We start from the raw sequence: 25452 nt of genomic DNA, 5'->3' as shown, positions 1-25452 counted from the left end.
GTTTTCTAATTTACTTCTTTATCTCATATATGAATTCTTTGAATTTTTCAAGATTTCAAATGTGTCTTACATATATATCCATATCGTGAAAAGGCATCGGTAAAAGTAACGAAGTAAAGATAACTACCTTTGACTTGCACATCAAATGGGCTACACAGATCAATGTATATCAGGGCAAGTATCTTAGTGATTCTCTCTCCTTGTCCTACAAAGGGTAGTTTGGTCATTTTTTCTTGAAGATAGAATTTACAAACCGAAAATGACTCGAGAGTCGATGAACTTAAAAGCTCATACCATTTCAATTTATTTATCCTGTTCTCTCCAAGATCAAACCTGAGGTGCCACAAATACTTTGGGTTTATCTCATCTCTGGATCTCTCAGATCCTACGGCATTCACTATCTACTCAAATATCATATCGAGTAGATCGAACATATCTTCTGAAGGCATGTCACCTTTTTCTTTTTTTTAGGCTCTCTAGGTATAAGGATAGTTTCTTTTAATAGTTGTCAACATTACAGAGTCAGGAGCCTTCTTAGGAGCTTCCTTCTCTGGCTTGCTCTCGGACTTATGTTTCTTCACGGATTTCTTCTTCTTCCAAGTAGACCTTCTCTTGAAAGTAGAAGCCTGCTTCATAGTGCCTCTTGAATTTTCAAGGTTCCATTGGTAGTCACCAACATATTCAAAAATTTAACCAAGGTGCAATCGATCTAATTCATGTGGTAGTTTACTATAAACTGTCCATATGAATTAGTAAGGAATTGCAGGATCAAATCCATTCGTAATTTCTTGTGCATGGTCGAGCTTCTCAAGCTCATCCAAATCTTTGATCATTGTTGAACAATGATCATGAACTAATTGCTCTTTGGTCAATTATCGGACGGTTTGGTAACATAGGGATATTCTGGTCATGAAATTAGCTTAATTTTTTAGAACCTAAAACTTCTTTTTTTGGTTCTTAAGCCAGTCTTTATAACTTGTTCGGTTAATCAATTGGTTGATGAGCTAGAGGATTGGAAGCCGATATCTTATGCTTTCAGAGAGTAGGGATTCTAGTTAGATATCCGTACTTAATTTTAAAAATTTATTCTAAGATCTTTTAAAACAAATATGCCTCCCACTATTTTTTTGAATCTCTTACACTCAAATAGAGAGACGAAAGCCCTTCACGACGAGGATTTCAGGTGGGTACTGCGGTCCCACTGATATACGTGCACCTCATCTGTCAGATATTGGTAACTCGTAAACAATGAGCGGATAACTTTTATCCAATGCTTCTCAAGCAAGTTGCAGCGATTCGGTCTCTAAATCATGTAGGCCTTACCTGACAGATATTGGCTCCATTTCTTAATTAAGTCAGACCTACCGTTCAATGCAAGAGCAAAGCCATTATTGGATCCTCACCTGATAGATATTGGATCTAACTCCATCTTTACCCCACAGCATCTCATGCTAATAGAGTGGTTGCATCTTTTCGATACAATTCAATCATTGTATCTAGCTAAGAACAGTCAACGCCAGTAAGACGTCCGCATATCTACAACGGGGGGAGATCGCTCGACTTAATATGTGAGAGGAGATTTAATTTAGGTCTCTTCTTTTAATTGTTTTAATTTACATCTTATGTAAATCTATAATTATCAAAGATCCAATTGAAAGATCCTCACTTGGTTCACCAAGATTGGAACCATGGTGCAAATGCAACATGTATAGTGAATTCAACACTAGGCACCCAAAAAAAACTTAATCGACCAAATTGATCAGGTAAGTTCAAGATTGGTGGGAGGCTCCCTGTGCATAAGCAACGGTTCTAATTAAGTAACCACCGTTCTATCACTTCTTTTAGACACCAATCGATCAATTAGTTCCAAATTGGTTCAGCCCATTGGTTTCTGCCACCACAGATTGCAAAATTGCAAATTAATTAGACATGTATTCATGATACAACTCTACTTCTAGAGTTTGTAGTGATTCATGGAGATCACTACATGTATCCATGAAAAACACTTGTATAACTATCATATAGTTCTTATATTCATGCTAAATTTCTAATGATGTTTTATATATTAATCTCTTTTCATCTTAAGACAATTTTAGATATTCGTACTTAATTTTAAAAATTTATTCTAAGATCTTTTAAAACAAATATGCCTCCCACTATTTTCTTGAATCTCTTACACTCAAATAGAGAGACGAAAGCCCTTCATGATTAGGATTTAGGTGGGTACTGCGGTCCTACTGATATACGTGCACCTCATCTGTTAGATATTGGTAACTCGTAAATCAATGAGCGGACAACTCTTATCCAATACTTCTCAAGCAAGTTGCAGCGATTCGGTCTCTAAATCATGTAGGCCTTACCTGACAGATATTGGCTCCATTTCTTAGTTAAGTCAGACCCACCGTTCAATGCAAGAGCAAAGTCATCATTGGATCCCTCACCTGATAGATATTGGATCCAACTCCATCTATACCCCACAGCATCTCATGCTAATAGAGTGGGCATCTTTCCGATGCAATTCAATCATTGTATCTAGCTAAGAACAGTCAACGCCAATAGGACGTCCGCACATCTACAATGGGGGAAGACCGCTCGACTTAATATGTGCGAGGAGATTTAATTTAGGTCTCTTCTTTTAATTGTTTTAATTTACATCTTATGTAAATCTACAATTATCAAGGATCCAATTGAAAGATCCTCACTTGGTTCACCAAGATTGGAACCATGGTGCAGATGCAACATGTATAGTGAATTCAACACTAGGCACCCAAAAAAAACTTAATCGACCAAATTGATCAGGTAAGTTCAAGATTGGTGGGAGGCTCCCTGTGCATAAGCAACAGTCCTAATTAAGTAACCATCGTTCTATCACTTGTTTTAGACACCAATCGATTAATTAGTTTCAAATTGGTTTAGCCCATTGGTTTTTGCCACCACAGATTGCAAAATTGCAAATTAATTAGACATGTATTCATGATACAACTCTACTTCTAGAGTTTGTAGTGATTCATGGAGATCACTATATGTATCCATGAAAAACACTCGTATAACTATCACATAGTTCTTATATTCATGCTAAATTTCTTATGATGTTTTATATATTAATCTCTTTTCATCTTAGGACAATCTTAGATATTCGTACTTAATTTTAAAAATTTATTCTAAGATCTTTTAAAACAAATATGCCTCCCACTATTTTCTTGAATCTCTTACACTCAAATAGAGAGACGAAAGCCCTTCACGACTAGGATTTCAGATGGGTACTGCGGTCCCACTGATATACGTGCACCTCATCTATCAGATATTAGTAACTCGTAAATCAATGAGCGGACAACTTTTATCCAATGCTTCTCAAGCAAGTTGTAACGATTCGATTTCTAAATCATATAGGCCTTATCTGACAGATATTGGCTCCATTTCTTAGTTAAGTCAGACCCATCGTTCAATGCAAGAGTAAAGCCATCATTGGATCCCTCACCTGATAGATATTGGATCCAACTCCATCTTTACCCCACAGCATCTCATGCTAATAGAGTGGTTGCATCTTTTCGATGCAATTCAATCATTGTATCTAGCTAAGAACAGTCAACGCCAGTAGGACGTCGCACATCTACAATGGGGGAAGACCGCTCGACTTAATATGTGCAAGGAGATTTAATTTAGGTCTCTTCTTTTAATTGTTTTAATTTACATCTTATGTAAATCTACAATTATCAAGGATTCAATTGAAAGATCCTCACTTGGTTCACCAAGATTGGAACTATGGTGCAGATGCAACATGTATAGTGAATTCAACACTAGGCATCCAAAAAAAACTTAATCGACCAAATTGATCAGGTAAGTTTAAGATTGGTGGGAGGCTCCCTGTGCATAAGCAACGATTCTAATTAAGTAACCACCGTTCTATCATTTGTCTTAGACACCAATCGATCAATTAGTTTCAAATTGGTTCAGTCCATTGGTTTCTGCCACCACAGATTGCAAAATTGCAAATTAATTAGACATGTATTCATGATACAACTCTACTTCTAGAGTTTGTAGTGATTCATGGAGATCACTATATGTATCCATGAAAAACACTCGTATAACTATCATATAGTTCTAATATTCATGCTAAATTTCTTATGATATTTTATATATTAATCTCTTTTCATCTTAGGACAATCTTATAGTATAACGATCCTCATTATGCCAGGCAATCTTATGTCAGGATGATCCAAGATTGAGTTATAAAACCTAATCTTACGTTCAATCAAATTACATTAATTTGAAAGCATCCATATCATCACAGATCACATTAAGATGAATCTCTATCTATGAACGTCATCTCATGCATGAACATATAATAAAGATAAAATTCAGATTTAATAAAATTCAGATCATATGAAAATCAGATACAGAATTTTAGATGCATGAACATAAGAAATCAGATTTTCAGATCTAAAAATAAATTTTCAGATCATGAAATCCATCGCATGAATTTCAACTATTCAGATTTTAGATCATGAAAACAGATTTTCAGATCTGGAAATCTATCTTCTTTCCTCAAGCATTTGTAATTTCAGATTTGAAAATAATTTTTGGATCTGAAATCTAGATCTTAATCTTGCAATTATGAGATGGCTCTGATACCACTGTTAGAAATCCATCACTTGGGTTTTCGGTTGCATGCAGAAAGTTCAAAAATTTAAAATGCAGTAGAATAGAAATTTCAAAAATTATTTTCAAAACTTTTAACATCGTTTTAGGATAACCATATAACATAACGTTTCAACGTTATGCCAAAGCAACCTTATGTCAGAACGATATTAAAATTATCTTTAATTAGATCTAATTTAATTTAGCATGTATAGAGATCATATCTCGACATAAATTCAGGCATCATCATATGTATAAGATTAATATCTACGCAGAAATAAAAATCTGATTTTTATCTTTGCACGGCTAGATTTTTACCGCAATCCGATGATCCGCAGATGTCTTCAAGGTCTGTTGAAGCTGTGATCCGATAAGCTGTGGATATCTTCAAAGTCCATTGAAGTCGCACAAGCATCCGATCTCTATCGGTAACCACTTGAGGTTGATCTGATTAGGAGATTCCGATCTTATCGAGGTGCTAGCTCCTTTGTAGAGATCGCCTTTTGGATTGTCGAATCTTTTTTTTTTTGATTCTCTTCTCAAGAGAGCTAAATAGATCTATAAGAGGAACAAGAAATCAGAACTAATCTGATTATTTTTCCTTTTTTCTTCTCAAGAGAAAAGAAGATCTAGATAAGGAGGAAGAGAGAGATCAAATCTTTCTTTTTTTTGATTGGTCCAACACTTGGACTGAATCTAGAGGAGAAGGAGATGAAGATGGCTTGTCCAACTCTTGGACCAAAGAAAGAGGAAGAGGAAGGGAAAGGCATCCAACTCTTTGGACGTTTGGAAGAGCAAGAGGGAGAGAGATGAAAGGAGAGAGGCGTCTAACTCTTGGAGCGTCCCATGTGTACGCTAATATGATTTTTCCTCTCATGATTCCTCATGCACTCCCTCTTTTTCTCTCTTTTCTTCACGTCACACCTCACATAATTTGCTATATGGAGACACCCTCCTTATCTCCTTTTAAACCATAATAATTAGGGTTAGTTAGGGTTGTTAGGATAGAGTTCGTAAAGAGGACTCTAATTGCCGCCCCTCCTCTTTTGCGCGCCATTCTTTCTCCATGCACAAAAATAATTTGGTGTGATGTTTTATGGGGCGTGAGGCTCTCTTTAGGCATGAATAAGGAAAGAGAGTCCCAGTCTAATAGGATTTTGAAATTCTAACCCAATTTCAATGTGATCGAGTTCAATTCAAATCTGATTTGAGTTAAATCCAATTAGGGATTAAGTCTAAATCCTATTTAGATTAGGAAACCAAATTAAATCAGATCCAATCAGATTAAATCTGATTTTCCTTGAGGCGTGATCTCCCTTGGATTAAGTCAAACACTTGGTCCAAGTCCTATTGGCTTTAGGTCCAAATCTTAATTGGTTTAGGTTTCATAATGAGTCAACAATTGATTTAGTCTAAACCTTTTAGACCAATGAAACCCAATCTGATTCAAAATCAAATCAAGTCCAATCAAATTAATCTGAATTTAATTTGATTACAACTCAACTTCATTATTTGATCAAACCAAATAATTTAGCAACAATTGCAAATTAGTCATCCTTTAACTTACTAACTCTTGGCTAAGTCCTTCACGTAACTTTTACATAATCATCCATTCATCAATCAAATTGATAATTGAATCATTTTGCGATTCTAAATCGCAATTCAATAATCTGATCAGTCAGGACCTCTTCTATGTGTGACTCTATAGGTTTTATTCTGTCTGGTAGTGAAATATATTTGATCTCCATCAATATTATCGAAACTCCTTCAATGGATTGAAACAATTCCAACTCATCAATTGAGAATTATTAACTATCAAAATAATTTTTTTTGATCCCACAATCCACTAATGATACCTAGCAGTATATAGTAGCAATCCAGTAGAACAGAAGGAATGAACTTCTAGGTGTAGTTACCGTGTGATTCAGTTCTTCTATTGTGAGTTTCGACAAGATGGAGGTTATGAAAAACTCGTCAAATTTCATCATCTGTTATATATAAGATTTATTCAATTTGAGTTCTTATGTAAAAATTATGGAAACATTTTTTCATCGTTTACTCTGTCTTGGTCAGAGTCTTCTAAACTCAGTCTTATAAATCACATAGGACTTTTCCTTATCTACCAAGGTCGATAGATCCTATCTAGGTGCATACCCTACTCCTATAACATACCTACTGTAGCCAATCTATACCGCAAGGATCTGAATGGCTAGGGATCAAGTGTGTGTACAGTTAAACTACAGCAATTTCATTGTGAATAATCAGGCATCGCAGGTTAAAGAATTAGTCATACCACTACAGCATCGAGAGAGTCATTGACGAGTGAGTAGACATCCAGATAACTTCTCATGTTGGTCATGCTCGGTATTTTTATTCTTTAACAAACACTTGCACTTTCGTTTCAGTGTCTCCATACTGTAGACTCGAGATTCGTCTATTCAAAGGAAAGCGATCCATATACCAATCTAACCGGATCAATCACCGTCTCCGTGATGATCAATCGATTGGGAGCAATTTAGGAATTAACAACCAATGATAAATGTCTCAAGTTTTCAACTCTTGAGAATATGTATCATCATCTTATTATTTTTCTAGACGATTCACGGACACATACACTACATGAATGAAAATTAACTGTTCTAATTAATTAGGTCAAGTATGAAATTATGTCCTAAAAAGAATTAATGTGTCAGTCCGATTGACTTTTAGGGCATACATCTAACACATCATTGCTCGCTCTTGCGATCTTGTATTTTTTTTTTCTTTATTGACCTTTATCCACTAAATAATGAATAACAAGCCTTACAATTCAAAAACTATATGAACACCTTGTAAGATCCAAATGCTTTGGTTTACAATCCAATATTTAGATTGTGATGGATGAACTCTGTTTATAAACTATATTTTGTTCCTTTCTGGTTTGTTGATTTTGGTTTCTAATATGTCATTTTGGAAGCAATGTGCAGTACTTAAAGTTATTTGTTATATAATAAATTTGATAATATGCATGTAGATGCATTGATGAACATTCAAAGTATATATTACCAAATTGTTGACTTCTACTTCACAAGAACCATATAAACTAAAGCTAGAGGTGATTGGGCATGAGAAATTATGAGGGATCAAAGAATTAAAGAAAAAATGTGGACCTACATCATTACTTATCCTCTCCATAGCACTGTTCTAGAAAAAATTTACATTCTATTGGATCCCCATAATTGTGACTCTGAGGGTGGGACTATATCTCACATAACTCAGATTTCAATTTCTCTTAGTTTTGCAACAAGACTCTACTTTCTATGTTCCTAAAAGCCATTGTTTAAGCAGAGTTAATTTTGGAGCCAATCATATCAAGTCATTTAACATCCCTCATCCACTGAGCTAATGACTTCCAGCAATATGGGGATTTTTGTCTTGAAGAAAACAATTTCAATTCTCAGACAGTCTTCACTTATTGAGGTTTTGTGCACCTATTAACCACCCTTCTCTCTCACACACGTACGGTTGTCATCTCTTTAGGAGTCCCATCCCTTCATTGTGAAATAGTGACTCAATTACAAATATCAACTTAAAAAAGAAAAATCCCTTGAGCTTTAATCTGTGAATCCGTGCTCATGCATTTTGATCTCCTACTCATGCAGAATCCTTTTGTTTGCTCATTCCATTATGAAACAAAGCCATTGGACATGTATATGCCCCAATGGATTCTATTTCACATAAGCCTCATCATTTTGCTCACTTCATCATGAAATCATAGCCATTTCACATCTCCCACCCTATCAATTCTATCTTGCAACAATCTCAAAATTTCGGTCTCAAGTATCCACTTCATTGCAAACATCACAAAATCACAAACTTTTCTGTTGGTTCTCTTGCATAAAAGAGTTGGTTTAGGGCTGTTGAATCACAATTGAGTAGCCATAGCTATTGGGCCACATCTTAATGTCTTGCATCCATCCTATTGAACCCTATCATAACTCATCACCTAATGAGAATGATGAATAATGCTCCATGCTAGCAAAGTTCATTCATGGCAAACCTTTGAAAATACATAACTATGATAGAACCTAAGGTAAATGCTGGAGAGAGTTAAGAACATTGAGTATAGGTTCACTATATTATGATAGACATAAAGTACTGAATATTAGAATATCTACAACATATTAAAATGTATCCAGCATATTGAAATATTTACAGCATTGTTGTTTTCATTGTTCTTTGCCTTGTGATAAGAAAGTTTTTTTGCATATATATGCTGCCCAAGACTCACTGTCTTGGTATCGGACCAGTACTATGCTAGTATAGCATTGGTTCACTTGGTATAGGGTTCAATTTAGCTTACCAAGACTCGATACGCCTCCTATATTGAATCTCGATTTGGTATTGATAAGGTATGGTATTGCCTGCTACAGAGCTGTATGCATCAGTGCGGTGAACCTTTTATTGCCATTTCAAACATCACAAATGTGATGGTTGTTATGACAAAAGAAATAATATAATTCAAAAAATAATCCTTGAAGAAAAAATTAGGTTAATATTGGTTTTTTTCAATGTCATAATAATGCATGACACTTTGGGTTATTGACAATTATAAGGGTATATAACAATGTTTACTAAAGCCATAAATTAGACTCCCATGCAGGATAGTTCCATTGGCTTTCTCAAAGTATTATTTTATTAAAGAATGTCATGTGAATTACAATAGTGGTTTGGTAAAGTCGATTTGTATATATACTAATGGATTCAAATCCCATTGGAGTGAGACAGTATTGGTAGTACGATGTTGTTTTGACACAAAACCAGCATCGCTACAAGGGTCACTTTGCTGAAATCAAGTGGTACCCACTATTAATGAGTACTTGGAGGAGTATGCATTAATACCAGCATTGGTTCGACCAATATTGAACCAATAGTTAATGGGGTAGTAGAAGTGACAATCTATTGTGTGTATATATATTTCTGTCAGGAGATCGATGACATGGTGCAAACCCTTAATTGCTGAAATGGATTCTCACTTGAGATGATGATGGTTTTCGATCGGTCCTCCGATGGGTTTTGCAAGGTGACGATGACGGAGGAGGTGTCCAGGAGGGAGATGGATGCATTGGGGAGGTAGAAGGGAGGTGGGCATGGGCGGAAGATGCACATAGTGACGTGGTCTTTGGATCCTTATAGAATTCAGGGAATGTTGAAGAGATATTTATGGGTAGAGTGCATGGTGGTCTAGTTTGGGTATTGATCAGGGCTTTTGGATCCGCATTAAGATGCATGTTCACCTCCTGCAATTAACAATGCTATTATTCTTTTCGGTCGTATTGAAAGTTCTTAAGACTCTAAAAGCCATCTTATTTCTTTCTTTTTTTGTAAGCTTAGCATCCCAAAGCCATGGCATTTGCACCCACCAATGCCATCCTCCCTCTTTTACTGCCATGGTTGAGCTCCTTGGCCTCCTTCATCTTCCTAACTCCGCCTCCCTTGTCTCCTTCAAGCCGTTGTGGTCTCCATCATAGCTTCATGTCTTTTTTTGATGGACTTGATCTTGGTTTCTTGACTTGAGATTCCATGTGGACACCAAGATCTCATCTTTGCATGGAGTAGAGGGATCTCCAAATTAAAGAAATGGTGGTATATGGGCCAAGATCAATGGTGTTCCTGGAAGAGAAGCTAGGGTTGGAGGGGTTGGAGATGCTATAGGGTCCATGTACTTGGACTGCGTGCAGTGGCAGGATGTCCCTCATATTGTGAGTTAAGAATGATGGATTTTAGGTATTTTGCATGCAGATTTCAAAATAATTTTAAATTTAAGTAGCAGAAGTCAAGATTAAAACAATTTTAATTATACGCATGCATAGATCAAAATCTTATACCTATTGATTTAGTTCATATGATGATAAATAAGACATAAAACATCTGATTTCAGAGGTTAAAAATTTATTTATGATCGAATCACATACATGAATCGCAGAATTTCTTTTTGAATCCGGATCTGTGGATGCCTTCAGTTTCTGACGTAGCCGCGCACATGTTCGGCCTTTACAGATATCCATACGAGGCCTGATGTGATTAGAGGTTTTATATTTTTTTCGGAGTGCTAGCTTCCTTATGGAGAATGCTTTCTTGATGGTTGAACAAAATCTCCTTCAATCTCCAAGATAATCTTAAGAAGGAAGAAGACAATGTGTAGGAGGAAGAAAATTTGGAGAAGAGAGAACCTTTCTCTCTCTCATTAGAATTTTCCCATGCTCTCAAAAAGAACTCACACCCAAAAGAAGGTTTTCATATGCTTCTCCACGTCCCAATGCTCTTTTATTTAAATAGGAAGCATCCAAGGGTGATAAGGCTAGAGTTTGTATAAGACTAGGTTTGACAGGATCAAATCCAAGCAAATTGAGAGTCCTGTTTTGATCCAATCAAAATTAGATCAAATCAGATTTGATCTCAAACAAAAATGGACATAAGAGAGGTGGTGTGGAGGTGCTTGGGTTGGTCCAACCACACGCCAAATCAAATTTGGCGTTGGGCTTAGGTGGCGCAAAAAGAGAGGTGGCGCCAAGGAGAAATCGTAGTCTAATTAGGATTCATTTGTTTGCTGATTTAAATCCAATTTAAATCTGATTTAATCCTAACCAATTTAGGATTAGTTAGCAGCCAAATTAAGTTAATTCTTTGTCCAATTAGGAACTCAATTAAATCTGGATTAAATCCTAATCTAATTAGAAAATGGATTCAATCAAGTCCTAGTTAAAGTAGGAATTGTTCTTATGCAATTGGGTTATCTCATAAATCAATTAGGTTTGATCTAATCAAATCCAAATCAATCTAAATTGAATCTAATTCAATTAGATTAGATTTGAATCCCATAGTTCAATCAGATTGAGCCAGATAGCAATTTAATTGCTAATTGATCCTTTTATAATTTACTAACACTTAATGAATGTTTCAATTATAACTTTTGCAATCATCAATCACATTGATAATTAAATTTTATTGTGATTTATATTCGCAACTCAATCATCTGATCAGTCAGAAATCTCTATTGTAGGTGACTCCATATGTTCTATTTTGTCTGGTAGTGAGATATATCATGATCTCTATCATAGTATCATTGAAACTCTTTTCAATGGATCGGAACGATTTCACTCATTAAGGATTGTCGATCTAAAATAATCTTAGTGAGCTTTCACAATCCATTAGTGATACCTAGCAGTATGTAGTAGCAGTCCAGTAGAATAAAAGTGATGAACCTTTAGGTATAGTTACCATGTGATTCAGTCCATCTATCGTGAGTTTCAATCAGATGGCAGATCATGGATAAATCATCAAATCTCAACATCGTTCATATGATAAGTTCAATTAGCTCGAGTCTAACGGTGATTTTCGTAAAAACTCTTCCTATCAATTACACTACTATGGTCATAGATTTAAGGACAGCCTCTCAAATCTCATAGGATTATTTTTTTCTGCTAAGGTCGATAGATCCTATCTGGATGTGCATCCTGCTCGCATAGTGGACCAACTGTCGTCTACAGCCACTACAAGGACTCATTGAGGTAATGTTTCTGTGTAGTCAAACTCCAGCACCTCACTGTGAGTAGACATTTATGTGACTTCTCGTGTTGGTCACACTCAGTGCTAGTTCTCTAATAATCATCTATACTTTCATTCCAGTGTCTCTACACTGCAGACTCGAGACTCATCTGTTCGAAGGAAGCGATTCGTGCATCAATCTATCCGGATCAATCACCATCCTCATGATGATCTTACGTCCGAGAGTAATTGAAGAATTAACCATTAATGATACATGCCTCAAATTCTTAACTCTTTGAGAATGTCTTCATCTTGTTAATTTCTTAGATGATTCATGGACACGTACAACATGAATGGAAATAAACTATCCGTCAAGTACAAAATCATGTCCTAAAAATAAGATATGCGTCAGTCAAGATTAGCTTATAGGACATACATCCAATAATCTCCCATTTGTACTAAAGCCAATCTGCCATGTACCTAAGTCCTATCTATTCTAGATAAGCTTCGGTCTTCGGCCGGCTAAATGACTTAATCAGTGGGTCTACCACATCCCACGTGGAGTCTACTCTCTCAACCTCTATGTATTTCTACTCGAGATAGTCGTGTATACAACCACTCTGTGCTTGGACTTCTGGTGAGATCTTGGCTCCTTAGCAAGGACTATGCCATCATTATCTTTGCAGTACAATGTCATGATATCTGATGGTATGATATCAGGTCTGCAACTAATATTAGAACCATAATGCATCCTACACATCTATAGCATATTCAATTTTCATTGATCGGTTTACTTGGAATCCTTCCAACATATCGAACCAATCATTGCACAAGAATACACTCTGATGTAGATATTCTATCAGCAGCATTCGTGTATCCTCCTACTCTTAGCTTTAATCTTCTCTAAAGATCAGGAACAAATCTTTGGTGCTTGTAAAGTACTTAAGGATGTTTTCACAGCAATCCATCGCTCCCAATCTAAATTCGATTGATATCTGCTTTTGACATTCATAGTAATAGTTATATCAGATCGAGTACATAGCATGGCATACTCTTATGCAGGTAGTAGATCTCTCTTAGAGTTTTCTATGTTGAACTTTTTCAGCATCTCCTTTATGTACTTTTCTGTGAAAATCCAAGCATCCACTTGGATCTATCTCTATAGATTTTTATATTCTCAGGATATGGGATGCGTGTCCTAGGTTTTTCATGAAAAATTTATATACAATCATATTTTAACCGATGTCAGTATGGGACACTCTCAATCAGGAGGATGTCATCCACGTACATCATGGAGAACATGAAGCACTCCCACTGACCTTTATGTAAACACATAATTTCTCTTTATTCTTGATGAAATCAACCAATTTGATCATATCATTGAAATGAGTGTTCCAACTTCGGGATGCTTGCAAATTTTGTGATCTCCATCACAGAAAGTGAAATCCATTGGCTATTCCATACAGATATCTTCTCAAGATATCCAATCAGAAAAGTTATTTCACATTTTTTTCTCGGAGTCAATGTTCAACATCGTCTTATTGTAGATATTGGGATCATCTCTATGTTCTTTATCTCCCATGAGAAACATTTCTCTGCATTTTTTGTAAGTATACCTGAGTATCTTTCATGAGGATGGGAGATCCTACTAGATCATTGAGGTGGAAGAGGTACTACATGTACTGGCTCATTATGAATAGGTTCTATAGATCCTATGATTCATTGCTCTTCAGACTCTCTTCGAGTTTAACTTTTCTTCTACTGCTTCATTTTGGATAAACTATTTTTCGAAAATAGCATGACAGCTCACAATCACATTGTGATTCTATGAGAAGAGAAAGTAGTATCCCAAACTCTTTAAGATACTATATCAAATGAGCTCTCATAGATCTAGTCTTTAACGTGTCTGCCTACTGTTCTTGACATGAGCTGGACATAGCTAAATCTTGAGATGATCAAGATTGATTTCTTACCATGCCATATCTCATATGGTATGATAAGAACAGATTTAGAAAGAATCCTATTTAATAGATAAATTTTAAAAAGTAAAGCATGTTCCTAAACAAATAAAGATAAATCAGTGAAGTTCATTATGGACCGGTCCATATCTCGTACGGTCCTTATCCTCCTCTCAGATATCTCATTGATATGAGGTGTACTAGGAGGGGTCTATTATAAAACTATGCCATTTTCATCAGATAATCGAGAAATTTCTTTGATATTGCATTCTCGATCTGATCGAAGTACATTTAGGATTTTTTCGATTTGCTTCTCTACTTCACATCTGAATTCTTTGAACTTTTCAAAGGGTTAAGATTTGTATCTCATACACATACATGTACCGTGAAGGATCACTGGTAAAGATAATGAAGTAGAGATAATCTTCTTTGATTGGCACATCAAATGGGCTGTACACATGAAATGTGTACTAAGTATTTCAGTGGTCCTTTTTTCTTGTCCACGAGCAATTTGGTCATTTTTCCTCAAAGAGATGATACACTGACTAGATATGATTCAGCAATCAATGAGTTTAAAAATCCATATTTTTCTAATCTGTTAATCATTTTTTCTTCTATATGACCTAGCCTAAGGTGTTATATATACTTCAGATTTATCTCAACTCTGGATCTCTCAGATCCAATGGCATTTACTGCATACTCAAATAAGTTCATAGATGCATTACCATGCAAATGATAGAGACTGTCTTTAAGAACTAAATCCAGATGGTAGTCGTAGAGGATAGGTACCCACGGCCACAGCAGCAACTCTTACCCTATTGTCGACTGGAAGGATTACTTCACCTTCCTTCAGTCCTCTATATTTTCTTAGACCCTATAATGAAGTGCATAAATAGGCACTAGAGTCTAATACTCAACTGGGAGGATGTAATCGTAAGATAAGTTTTGAGCAATTTTGACATGCTTTTTAAGACGTGTCTTTGTTTCTTTAAGCTCTTCAGGTATGTACTCCTTGAACTTTTCAAGGTCCCTACGACAGTTACTAATAAATTGACCAATTCAGATTTGGCGCTATCATGGTCATTCATATGTAGTTTACCATAAACTGTCCATACAAACTAAGAAGGGATCGCAGGATCAAATCCACTAGCAATTTTTTGTGCATGGTCATGTGGAGCTTTTCAAGCTTTTCAATATTCTTGATCATTATCAAATAGTGATCATCGATAACTTATCCATCGTGCATCTCATGCGCTATGTGACTTGATCACTTCACAACACTTGTAGATGAGTCAGTATATCCTTGGCAGTGTACATGTGCTCATGCATGTGTTGGAATTCATTTGACATGGACGTCAATATATAGCACCTATCCTTATTGTCATCGTTCATCCACTTATCAAATATAGCTCATTGATCATGTATCGAACGAACTGATAACGTAGGGATATTCTGATCGAGAATATGGTTTATTTTTTCTAAAAAATTAAGAATGATTCTTAGATTTCTGAGCCAGTTTATGTAATTGGTTTCGATTAAATAGTTGATATTTAGGATTTAAGCTCGAGGGTTGGAAGCAGGCATAATAACCACAGAGTAAAGATTCTAGTTAGATGTTTGTACTTGATTTAATATTTTTGCTCTATAGACTTTTAAAAGCAAATAGGCTCCCACTATTTTTTCGGATTCCTACACCTCAGGTGGAGAAGCGAAAATCTTAACATGACAAATGGGTTTCTAGTGGGTGCTGCAGTTCTACTGATGCTGTGTACCTCATCTGACAGATATTGGTAACATGTATATCGATGCATGGACAATCGTTGTTCAGATGTTTCTCTAAGTATGTTGCAGCGATCTGGTCTCTAAGTCATGTGGAGTCACCTGACAGATATTGACCACACTCCTTAGTTAAGTCCGACTCATTGTTCACAAGCAGATGCAAAACCGTCATTGGATCCCTCACCTGACAGATATTGGACACAACCCTATCCTTGTCTAGGAGCAATTTTTTGCTAATAGAGTGGTATATTTTTGGTGCAACTGAACCACTGTAATCAGTCGAGAACAATCAACACCAGTAGCATACCTGCACTTCTACAATAGTGGAAGACTTCTCGACTTAATATGTATGGAGAGGTTTAGGTTCAGATCTCATTTAATCAGTTATCACATGGTTGATTTAATTGGCATGAGCCAAACCAAACTGCCAAGCAACCACATTCAAGACTCAATCTTTCAAATTGATCAGGTAAGTGGAGATCGATGGGAGGCTCCCCTTGATGGATCAAGGGTCCTAATTAAGCACCTCTCAATTACTTGTCTAAGACACCAATTGATCCAAATAGGTTAGTTTAGATGAATCAGACTTGAGCCACAGAGCTGAATTAGGTCTTTAGGTTAATCAATTCTACATATGGATGTCAATCAATTCGATCAACAATGATTGTATGATCTTAAGCTCTATTGATCTAATTCTAATTAACATTTGACTCGGTTTGAGCAATTGCTAAATCGATTTAGACCCATTATGTTCAAATTAAAGACCCTAGGTGTAATCTAATTATAAGACCTAATTTGACCTATCCATGACTAATTCCCCATGCGCAAACACAAATTTCAGATCTTATATCTAAATTTTTTGCATGAAAAGTAAGTTTTGGATCTCGAAATAATTTTCGGATCTCGAAATAATTTTCGGATCATGCATACAACCATATGTCACATATATGAATAAAATTCAGGTCATGGAAACTAATTTCAGACCTAAGTATGCTTTCATATATCATATATACAAATCAAATTAGATCTCGAAACTCTTTTCAGATCTAAACATAAAATCATACCTCTTATGTACGGATTAAAAATCAGATTTTGAAAATTCTTTTCAAATCATGCATGTTATGGTATTGAAATTAGTTTTCGATTTTTTAGATGTATGAAACAATTTCAGATCTAAGCCACTACATATATCTCATATATGACAAATAATCAGATCTAAAAAGTAATTTTTTCGATCTAAATTGACAATCACATATCTTATACATGATTTAAAATCAGATCTAAAAATGTTTAGTATTGATATAGGACAACCATTTCAACATAAGGGGTAATCCGTATGCCAGGACAACCTTGTTTCATACCGATGTCTGATCTATATCAGATTAATTTCAGATCTGATTTAGAAATTAGATATCATCTTATTCTCATGCATATGAATTCGTGGCTCTGATACTACTGATGGATTTTAGGTATTTTGCAGATAGATTTCAAAACAATTTTGAATTTAAGCAGCGGAAGTCAAGATTAAAACAGTTTTAATCCTACGCATGTATAGATCAAAATTTTATACCTATTGATCTAGTTCATATGATAATAAATAAGATATAAAATATCTGATTTTAGAGATTAAAAATTTATTTATGATCGAATCACATATCTGAATCGCAAAACTTGAATCCGGATCTGTAGATGTCTTCAGATTCTGATGTAGCCGTGCATATGTCCGGCCTCTACGGGTATCCACAGTGGCCTGATCTGATCAGAGGCTCTATGTTCTTCCCGAGGTGCTAGCTTTCTTGCAGAGAATATTTCCTTGATGGTTGAACAAGATCTCCTTCAATCTCCAAGACAATCTTAAGAAAGTAGAAGACAATGTGTAGGAGGAAGAAGACTTGGAGAAGAGAGAACCTTTCTCTCTCTCCCTAGAATTTTTTCATGCCCTCAAAGAGAACCCACGCCCAAAAGAAGGTTTTCAGATGTTTCTCCACATCCCAAAACCCCTCTATTTAAATAGCATGCGTCCAAGGGTGATAAGGCTAGAGTTTGTGTAAGACTAGGTTTGACAGGATCAAACCCAATCAAACTGGGAGTCCTGTTTTAATCAATCAAAATCAGATCAAACCCAATCAAAAATAGACGTAAAAGAGGTAGTATGGAGGTGCTTGGGCTAGTCCAACCACACGCCAAATCAGATTTGGCGCTAGACTTAGATGGTGCAAAAAGAGAGGTGGCACCAAGGAGAAATCTTAGTCCAACTAGAATTCATTTGTTTGCTGATTTAAATCCAATTTAAATTTGATTTAATCCTAACCAATTTAGGCTTAGTTAGCAATCAAATTAAATTAATTTCTAGTCTAATTAGGAGCTTAATTAAATTTGGATTAAATCCTAATCTAGTTAAACAATTGATTCAATTAAGTTCTAGTCAAAAGAGGAATTGTTGTTCTTACGCAATTGGATTATCTTATAAACTAATTAGGCTTGATATAATCAAATCCAAATCAATCTAAAGTGAATTTAATTCAATTAGATTTGATTTGAATCTCATAGCTCAATCAGATGGAGTCAGATAGCAATCTAATTGCTAATTGATTCTCCTACAATTTACTAACACTTATTGAATCTTTCAATTGTAATTTTTGCATTGGATTAATCATCAATCACATTAATAATTAAATCTTATTGCGATTGATAATCGCAACTCAACCATTTGATCAATTAGAAATCTCTATTGTTTGTGACCCCATAGGTTCTATTGTCTGGTAGTGAGATATACCATGATTTCTGTCATAGTATCATTAAAATTTTTTCAATGGGTCGGAACGATTCCATTCTCATTCATCAAGAATTGTCGATCCAGAACAATCCTAGTGAGCTTTCACAATCTACCAGCGACACCTAGCAGTATATAGTGGCAATCCAGCAGAATGAAAATGATGAACCTCTAGGTGCAGTTATCGTGTGATTCAGTTTCTCTATCGTGAGTCTCGAGCAGATGGCGGGTCATGGATAAATCGTCAAACTTTAATATCGGTCATATAATAGATTCAATTAGCTCGAGTCCATCTATGATTCTCATGAAAATTTTTCATCAATCATACTGTTATGGCCATAGCTTTAAGGATTCAGCCTCTCAAATTTCATAGGACTATTCCTTTCTGCTAAGATCGATAGATCCCATCTAAATGTGTACCCTGCTCCCACAATGAACCAACTGTCGCTAACATCCACTATAAGGACTTGTTGAGGCAAAGTTTGTGTAGTCAAACTCCAACAGCCTTACTATAAATAGACATCCATGTGATTTCTCGTGTTGGTCATGTCAGTGCTAGTTGTTCTCTTACAACCTGCACTATCGCTCCAGTATTCCTACACTGCAGACTCGAGATTCATTTGTCCAAAGGTAGCGATCCATGTACTAGTCTATCCGAATTAATCACCATCCCCATGATGATCCCATGATCAGAAGCAATTTAGGAATTAACCATCAATGACACATGTCTCAAATTCTCAACTCTGAGAATATGTGTCATCATCTTGTTAATCCCTTGGACGATTCATGAACACATATACAACATGAATGAAAATAAACTACTCGTTAAGTACAAAATCATATCCTAGAAATAGGATATGCATCAGTCAAGATTGGCTTCTTGGGCATACATCCAATAGAGAAAGATTGGACCAGTACGATACCAGTCAGACAGAAAATTGTTACCACCACTGGTACTGGTTTTTAAATCATTGATATTAATGTTTGACTCTTCCACAAATGATGTTGCAATCAATAGTATTGTGTTGCATGCATAGAGATTGATAACATGTTGCCATCCTGATTCATTGAATCAATTCATCCTTGCTTTGCCTTAATCCTACTATTGCTCCTTGAACAAACTTTGAGCTTGCAATCTCATCATTGACTGCACTCATATAATTTCTTTTTGCCTCTCCACCAAGCGACCAGGCATCTTCAATTTCCATTAGTGACTAAGGTAGTCTACCAAACCAATCAGTTTCTTCAAATTTTTTCTCATCTGAATTGGCATATCATTTGGTCACAATGCTGCATTTTCTTGCATTCTGTTCAAAGTCACCTCATTTCCTCAAGAATTTTTCGATTGTTATGTTCTAGCCTTCTAGATGTTATAGAGAATAGACATTTTACTCTGTTTATACTGCCAGTAGAGTTTTTCATTCAGAAATTTTGTATTCTATGACCATGAGTACCAGAACATCTACATCCACTTGAAAGAGAAAATATAAGAAGGCCGAGTGTAGAAAATAATATAATATTGAGTGAAAAATGATGGTGAAAGACTGTTCACCATGGGCACCGTGTGCCATAGGTGAGCTATGACAATTTTTACAGTAGGGCTGTTGAGGTCATGATTTTGATTGATATCAGGCACTTCTCATTAAGATTTTTGATTGTTGAAATGCCAGAAGTATGTAACAACTACTGAAAAAAGCTTTTCATATCAGCTGCTACATAGAACTTTTAAAATCTTATGCATCCAAAAGGACCTGAATCTTGGCTAACGTTGAAACATGTAATTAGCAGGCGTTTAATGCTTTAATAGGCTAACTTTATGATGTGCATGCTTGGACTGGACTTAAGCGGGTATGCTGATATGTTTTGTGCGGTACTTATAGTCATGATGCCACAAAATGTGCCTAGAGGAAAGGACCTATACAGCACTGTAAAAACTTGATAATTTTCTGTAGAGTAAAATATATAGAAAAAAAGAAGATTCAAGCATAAAGGCCATACTAAGTGTAGATCTAGGAGAAGAGGTCATCTTTATTTATTTGCACAAATTTATGCTCTGAGACAGTCCACATTTGAGGTAACAAGATTTGCACCAGTATTGGTCTTTTTCTTGTCTTTGCATCCTTGGCTGCTGACATGTATCATCCACGCAGGCTACAGTCTTGTCTCAGCTAAAGTCTCTGTTTAGTCTTCTTTCATGGAGTCCCTATATATCTAATGAGGATTATATGACTAAGGGATTCAGATTAAATAACCATCATCCCCATTAAAGGTGAGCTCTCATTGTTCACCACATCAATGGCCATGTTAGTATCCTCATGTGTTTATATCTTCATCCTATTGCTCCACGGTGACTTCAAACAGCAATCTTGTTTTGATATCTAACCTGACATGCTGGTATAGTACGTCCTTTAATTTGCTTTTCCTGTAACCTGTATTTACTGGTAAGTTGAACTCCTGATAATGCCACCACTTTTACATATCTGGAATGAATTTGTTCTTCATGGGAACTCAGGTCATCTCTGCTTGATGTCCATTCTTCACAAGAAATTCAGGCCTTTAGGCTGTGTTTCATTACGATGGAAGTGAGAACAAAAATATAGTAAATGGGGGAGTATTATGCTTAGATTAATGCCTCACTTTGAAGCAATGTTTAACCATTGCCTCTACAGCTTTATGGTCTGATAAACAGCATAAAATCTTTGTAGACGAGGTACTGATGTTGATATTCAAATGCTTGAACCATGATTAAGGCTCTAGTTCATAAATGTGCAGTGTTAATCTGTGGATTTTCTTTTAGTGTTGTGTAGTAGTTTGAGTATGGTGTCCTCTAAGATGGGATTAGGCTCTATTTAGGGATCAGGATAATCTAAGCCTTCTGTAAGGATTTTTCTTCTTTTTGTAATAGAAAAGCCAATTTTAATCTTATTTACGATCACCTACTTTACTCAAGTCCAAGTCATTTGGGCTGTTGTGTCTAATCTACTTGCTAACATTTTCTCAATGGCTTATCTATTGCCAGGGCTTCTACCGATGTTCAGCAGATAAGTTCAGCATTATCATTCTCTGAAAGGTCCCAGAGCCAAACTTCATCAGAGTAGTTATATTAGCGGTATCTATTAGTCGGTTCATGTTCTTTTTTTTTTTTCTATATACCTATTTGTCGATTCCCAACTTTTTCTTGAATTTCAAATGTGTGATTATTTGAATATTTTGTGAAGGTTCACTTATTTTCCAACCAATGCTTACTACCACTTCATTGATTCTTCATTGGATATTTCAATTTTGTACTTGACACCCATACATTCTTTCTTTGTAAATAGTAATTTTGTATATGGTTTTATGCTTGTACCTTATTAGTTTTAAATTCTAAATTTTAAGGCATAAATGTTTGTTATCTTGAGATGACATGTGGAAGTAGTCTACAGTGCATTTCTCCCTGGCCTATGGAATATGGACACAATTGAACTTGATTTTCTTTTCATTTTCTTCTTAATTGTAGGACCTTAGCCCCTCACCAACTTCCCAATAGGCAATTGCCTGAGAGAAGGCGGGGTTTATTAGTCTTTATTAAGAGTATAGAACCTCATGATAAGCATGCGGGTGAGTTTGAGGAGTTTCGCACGTGAGTTGATCTGCATCAAGCCAGATCAATCTCAAGTGGCATGTTGGGCGGTCAGTCCTATTTAATCCATACCAAGAAGGGGTAGGTCGACCCTTTGAGTTGAGTCCCGAGGACATTGCCAACTTACACAGCCACCGCCCAGCCAGTAACCCCTTCTTGGGTTGCACTAGATGGGTGTTGAAATTTGGCCAACAATCCCCAATCATTCTCTCTCTTAAATGTTTTGTAATCATCAAAATCAATTTTGGATTAATATTTTTTTTGATAGAAGAGGAAGTAGGCAATGAGCTTTGCAACTAGCTGCCCTCTCCCACCTACTATAAGCATGCACCATGGGCGGCCCCCAAACAAAACTCACCCATAAAGGTAGAATTTTATCCTAGAATCTACATCTGTCATTACTTATTTTAGGATGTGTAATAGAATCTTTTTTTTTTTTTTTGTATCAAAAGAGGTTCCAATGTTTTGAGACATGGGTGGTGCATCCACAAGTGTTTGGATCTCTTGGTAATTTATCCTGGATGACTCTTCCCTACCACAAACTCTCTTTATCTCTTTATCTTGGATGACTCTTCCTCTGTCTCTCTCTCTCTCCCCCCCAGAAGAAAGGAAAAGAAGGATCAATTTGTGTTTATCATATGAGATTGAATGGGAGAGCCACATATGGTTTTTTAGTAAAAGAAGGCACATAGATGCAGAGATGGGTGTGCTTGCATATGGAGAGATCTTCCAGAGGTGGGATGGGTAGAGGGGTAAAGAGAAGGGGAACTTGCATGACTATTGAGGCAAAGAATGAAATACTTTATTTTATTTTTTTCTTTTGGGTGGGGGGGGGAGGATAGCTAGGTGGATTCAATTGTGAGCATACATTAGGGATGCAATGAGTTGAAGTACTTGCGAGCTACTCAAGTTCGAGTTGGCTTAGCTTTTATCGAGCTTTAGTGGCTTGAATAATTTTTTAAGTTGAGCTAAAGTAGTAGAATATTCGCTCAAAAGCTCACAAACTTATTTGAGTTTATATATATTTTTTATTTATAATATATATTCTTTTTATTATTATTATTAGGTTGAGTTCGAACCCAAGCTCAAGTATGGTTTGATATATATTCGAGTCGAGTCGAGTCGATCTTGAGTTTTTTTTTTCTTTTTTTCATCGAGTTGAGCTCGAGCTTTGGGATATCAAGGCTCGATCAATCGTCAGTCGAGTTTCGAGTTTGAATATTTTGAATCGAATCGAACTTGAGCTTCTAATTACTCGGTTCGGCTCGGCTCGATTGCACTCTTAGTGTACTTTGCTATAATGTCTTGTAAATCAATATATACATGACATGATTTACCCACAAGTGGTCATTCATTCACAAGAATAAGCTGAGGTTATATAGATGATCATATTAATTTGTGACAACCACTTGGGTGAGTAATATTGTCGGTTGGTTGGGTAAAACAGCTCCCAATGGCTCCACAACCTAGCATACAAATGCTCAGTTGGTCAAATGAAGATATTCAATCCAACAGTGATCAAACAAAATAGGGACAGAGAGCTAGTTGACATGCAAAATGTATTGTATTTAGAAAATCCAACCTTACACCGCTGCCACCAATTATATCCATTTATGCTCTAGAAGCTCAGGAACTCAAAAAATGATGGCTGAGCTGTGATACCTAGTATGAAACAATTATCAGTAAGTGTCTGGACGCATAAGCGTTGATCCTCTTATATTTGTTGGTTGACAGGAATTATAATTATCCACCATGACATCCATGCTAGCTTCTTATGGGACAGGTTTTCAGATGGTTACATTGCAAAGTGAAATAAAATCGGAAGTTGTCACCCATCGACAATCCCATTCAGCTTAGCTTTGTCCCCAAAACTTGTATATTTTCCAACACTCCATTATTTAATTTATTTTTTCCTTGTTTTTTTCCTGTCCTCTTTAGAATATTACGAATCCTTGTTTAAATACAGGTGATACCTAGTAAATATATTAATGCACGTCATTTCTCTATCTGTATTTATGTTCAATAGGTTGCCCATGTCCATGGCTACAATCATGGCTATCAAAGTTAGTTTTCTTTGTTTTCCTTATTCTATGTGAATCTTGTATGCAATAACCATCGTCAGTATTCCATCGTTTCACTCGTAACTTCTTGTGATGCCATGCATGCTAGCCAATTCATTTTTGTCACAAGTTTGTTGATTCTTTCTCCCTCACGACATGTTTATTTGATCTTATATGGCGCATCATTGTGCCTCTTCCTGGTAGTTCAACAGTAACTTATCCTTTCTCATGATCCCTTCTTATAGGTACTATCATGTCAAATACTGCTATTTTGGAGCGAAAAACAATCCATTTCTAATAAGCTTGACGTGCTCTACATGAACCAGCATGGGCCCTATTAGTTGGAGATCGTCTCCATGTTATGCCATTTTCAGTTCTCACAAAACTTGGTCTGCCAAACTTGAAATTATTGTTAGTAAATATTAGCATTTTTGGCTGCCAGCTGGCTGGCTGGGTTGCTTGGTTTTCTTGTTAATGAGTGATACTACTGAGGATTGATTTGACTCAGGTCGATGAGATGGAGCTGATGATGGAAAGCTGAGGTTGGCGGCTCAGGACTCTAGATGCTGATTAGAGAGCTCATTGCAGTTGGAGAGAATCGGTTCTTCGCTCCAACCTCTAAAAAGTCATGAGGTGTAACAAATTAGAGAAGTCTTTTTATCAGGGATTTTCTGGTGGAAGATCTTCCAAAGCCTAAGTTAGTTTACCTCATGAAATAAAAAAAATCTTTTTGATTCTAAACCAGTTCCTATAATTTACAAAATTCAAATAAATCATGTGTTTATGTTCTCACAATGAAAACCCTAGAAATTAGCACCATGCTTTAGAAATTTATCTGAATATAAGGTCAGAGGAGGGAGAAATTGACATCTATTCTTCAAAAACTTATGTAGGAAGATACTCTTTGTCAACCTACACAATAATCTCTGTATCATTGTACGCTGCAAATTAAGAATCATAAGTTGAGTTCCTAGGACACTGAGATGGTAAAGGGGAAAAAAAAATATCTCACAGAAATGCACTAGCATCCAGTTTGTGTGCATTCTAGTCACGGGCCATCAGTTCTTGTACAATTACCACTTTGATACATGGGCA

At 36.0% G+C, this 25452-nt stretch overlaps 1 protein-coding gene across 16 annotated transcripts in view; it reads left to right on the top strand.

Annotated features, from left to right (window-relative positions):
- Positions 1 to 25098, top strand: part of LOC105034647 (uncharacterized) — a 39462-nt gene extending 14364 nt beyond the window's left edge. For 3 of the 16 annotated variants that reach the window (XR_012142693.1, XM_010909873.4, XM_029261688.2), the window contains 2 exons: positions 21695 to 21784; positions 24603 to 25098. Coding sequence is in view for 8 of the 16 variants with exons in the window: in XM_010909873.4 (XP_010908175.1) it covers positions 21695 to 21773 (79 nt within the window). In the remaining 8 variants the exon portion in view is untranslated. Of the gene's footprint in view, positions 1 to 20825; positions 20945 to 21694; positions 21785 to 24031; positions 24172 to 24602 lie in introns of all 16 variants that reach the window. The other 13 variants (XM_010909867.4, XM_010909868.4, XM_010909871.4 and 10 more) reach the window with 11 other exon arrangements.
- Positions 25099 to 25452: the final 354 nt, after the last annotated feature.

This window comes from Elaeis guineensis, chromosome 7 (genome assembly GCF_000442705.2).
Source record: "Elaeis guineensis isolate ETL-2024a chromosome 7, EG11, whole genome shotgun sequence".
In the NCBI taxonomy this organism is placed as follows: Eukaryota; Viridiplantae; Streptophyta; class Magnoliopsida; order Arecales; family Arecaceae; genus Elaeis; species Elaeis guineensis.
The sequence above is the reverse complement of the archived record's forward strand: the minus strand, read 5'-3'. Positions and strand labels throughout refer to the sequence as shown.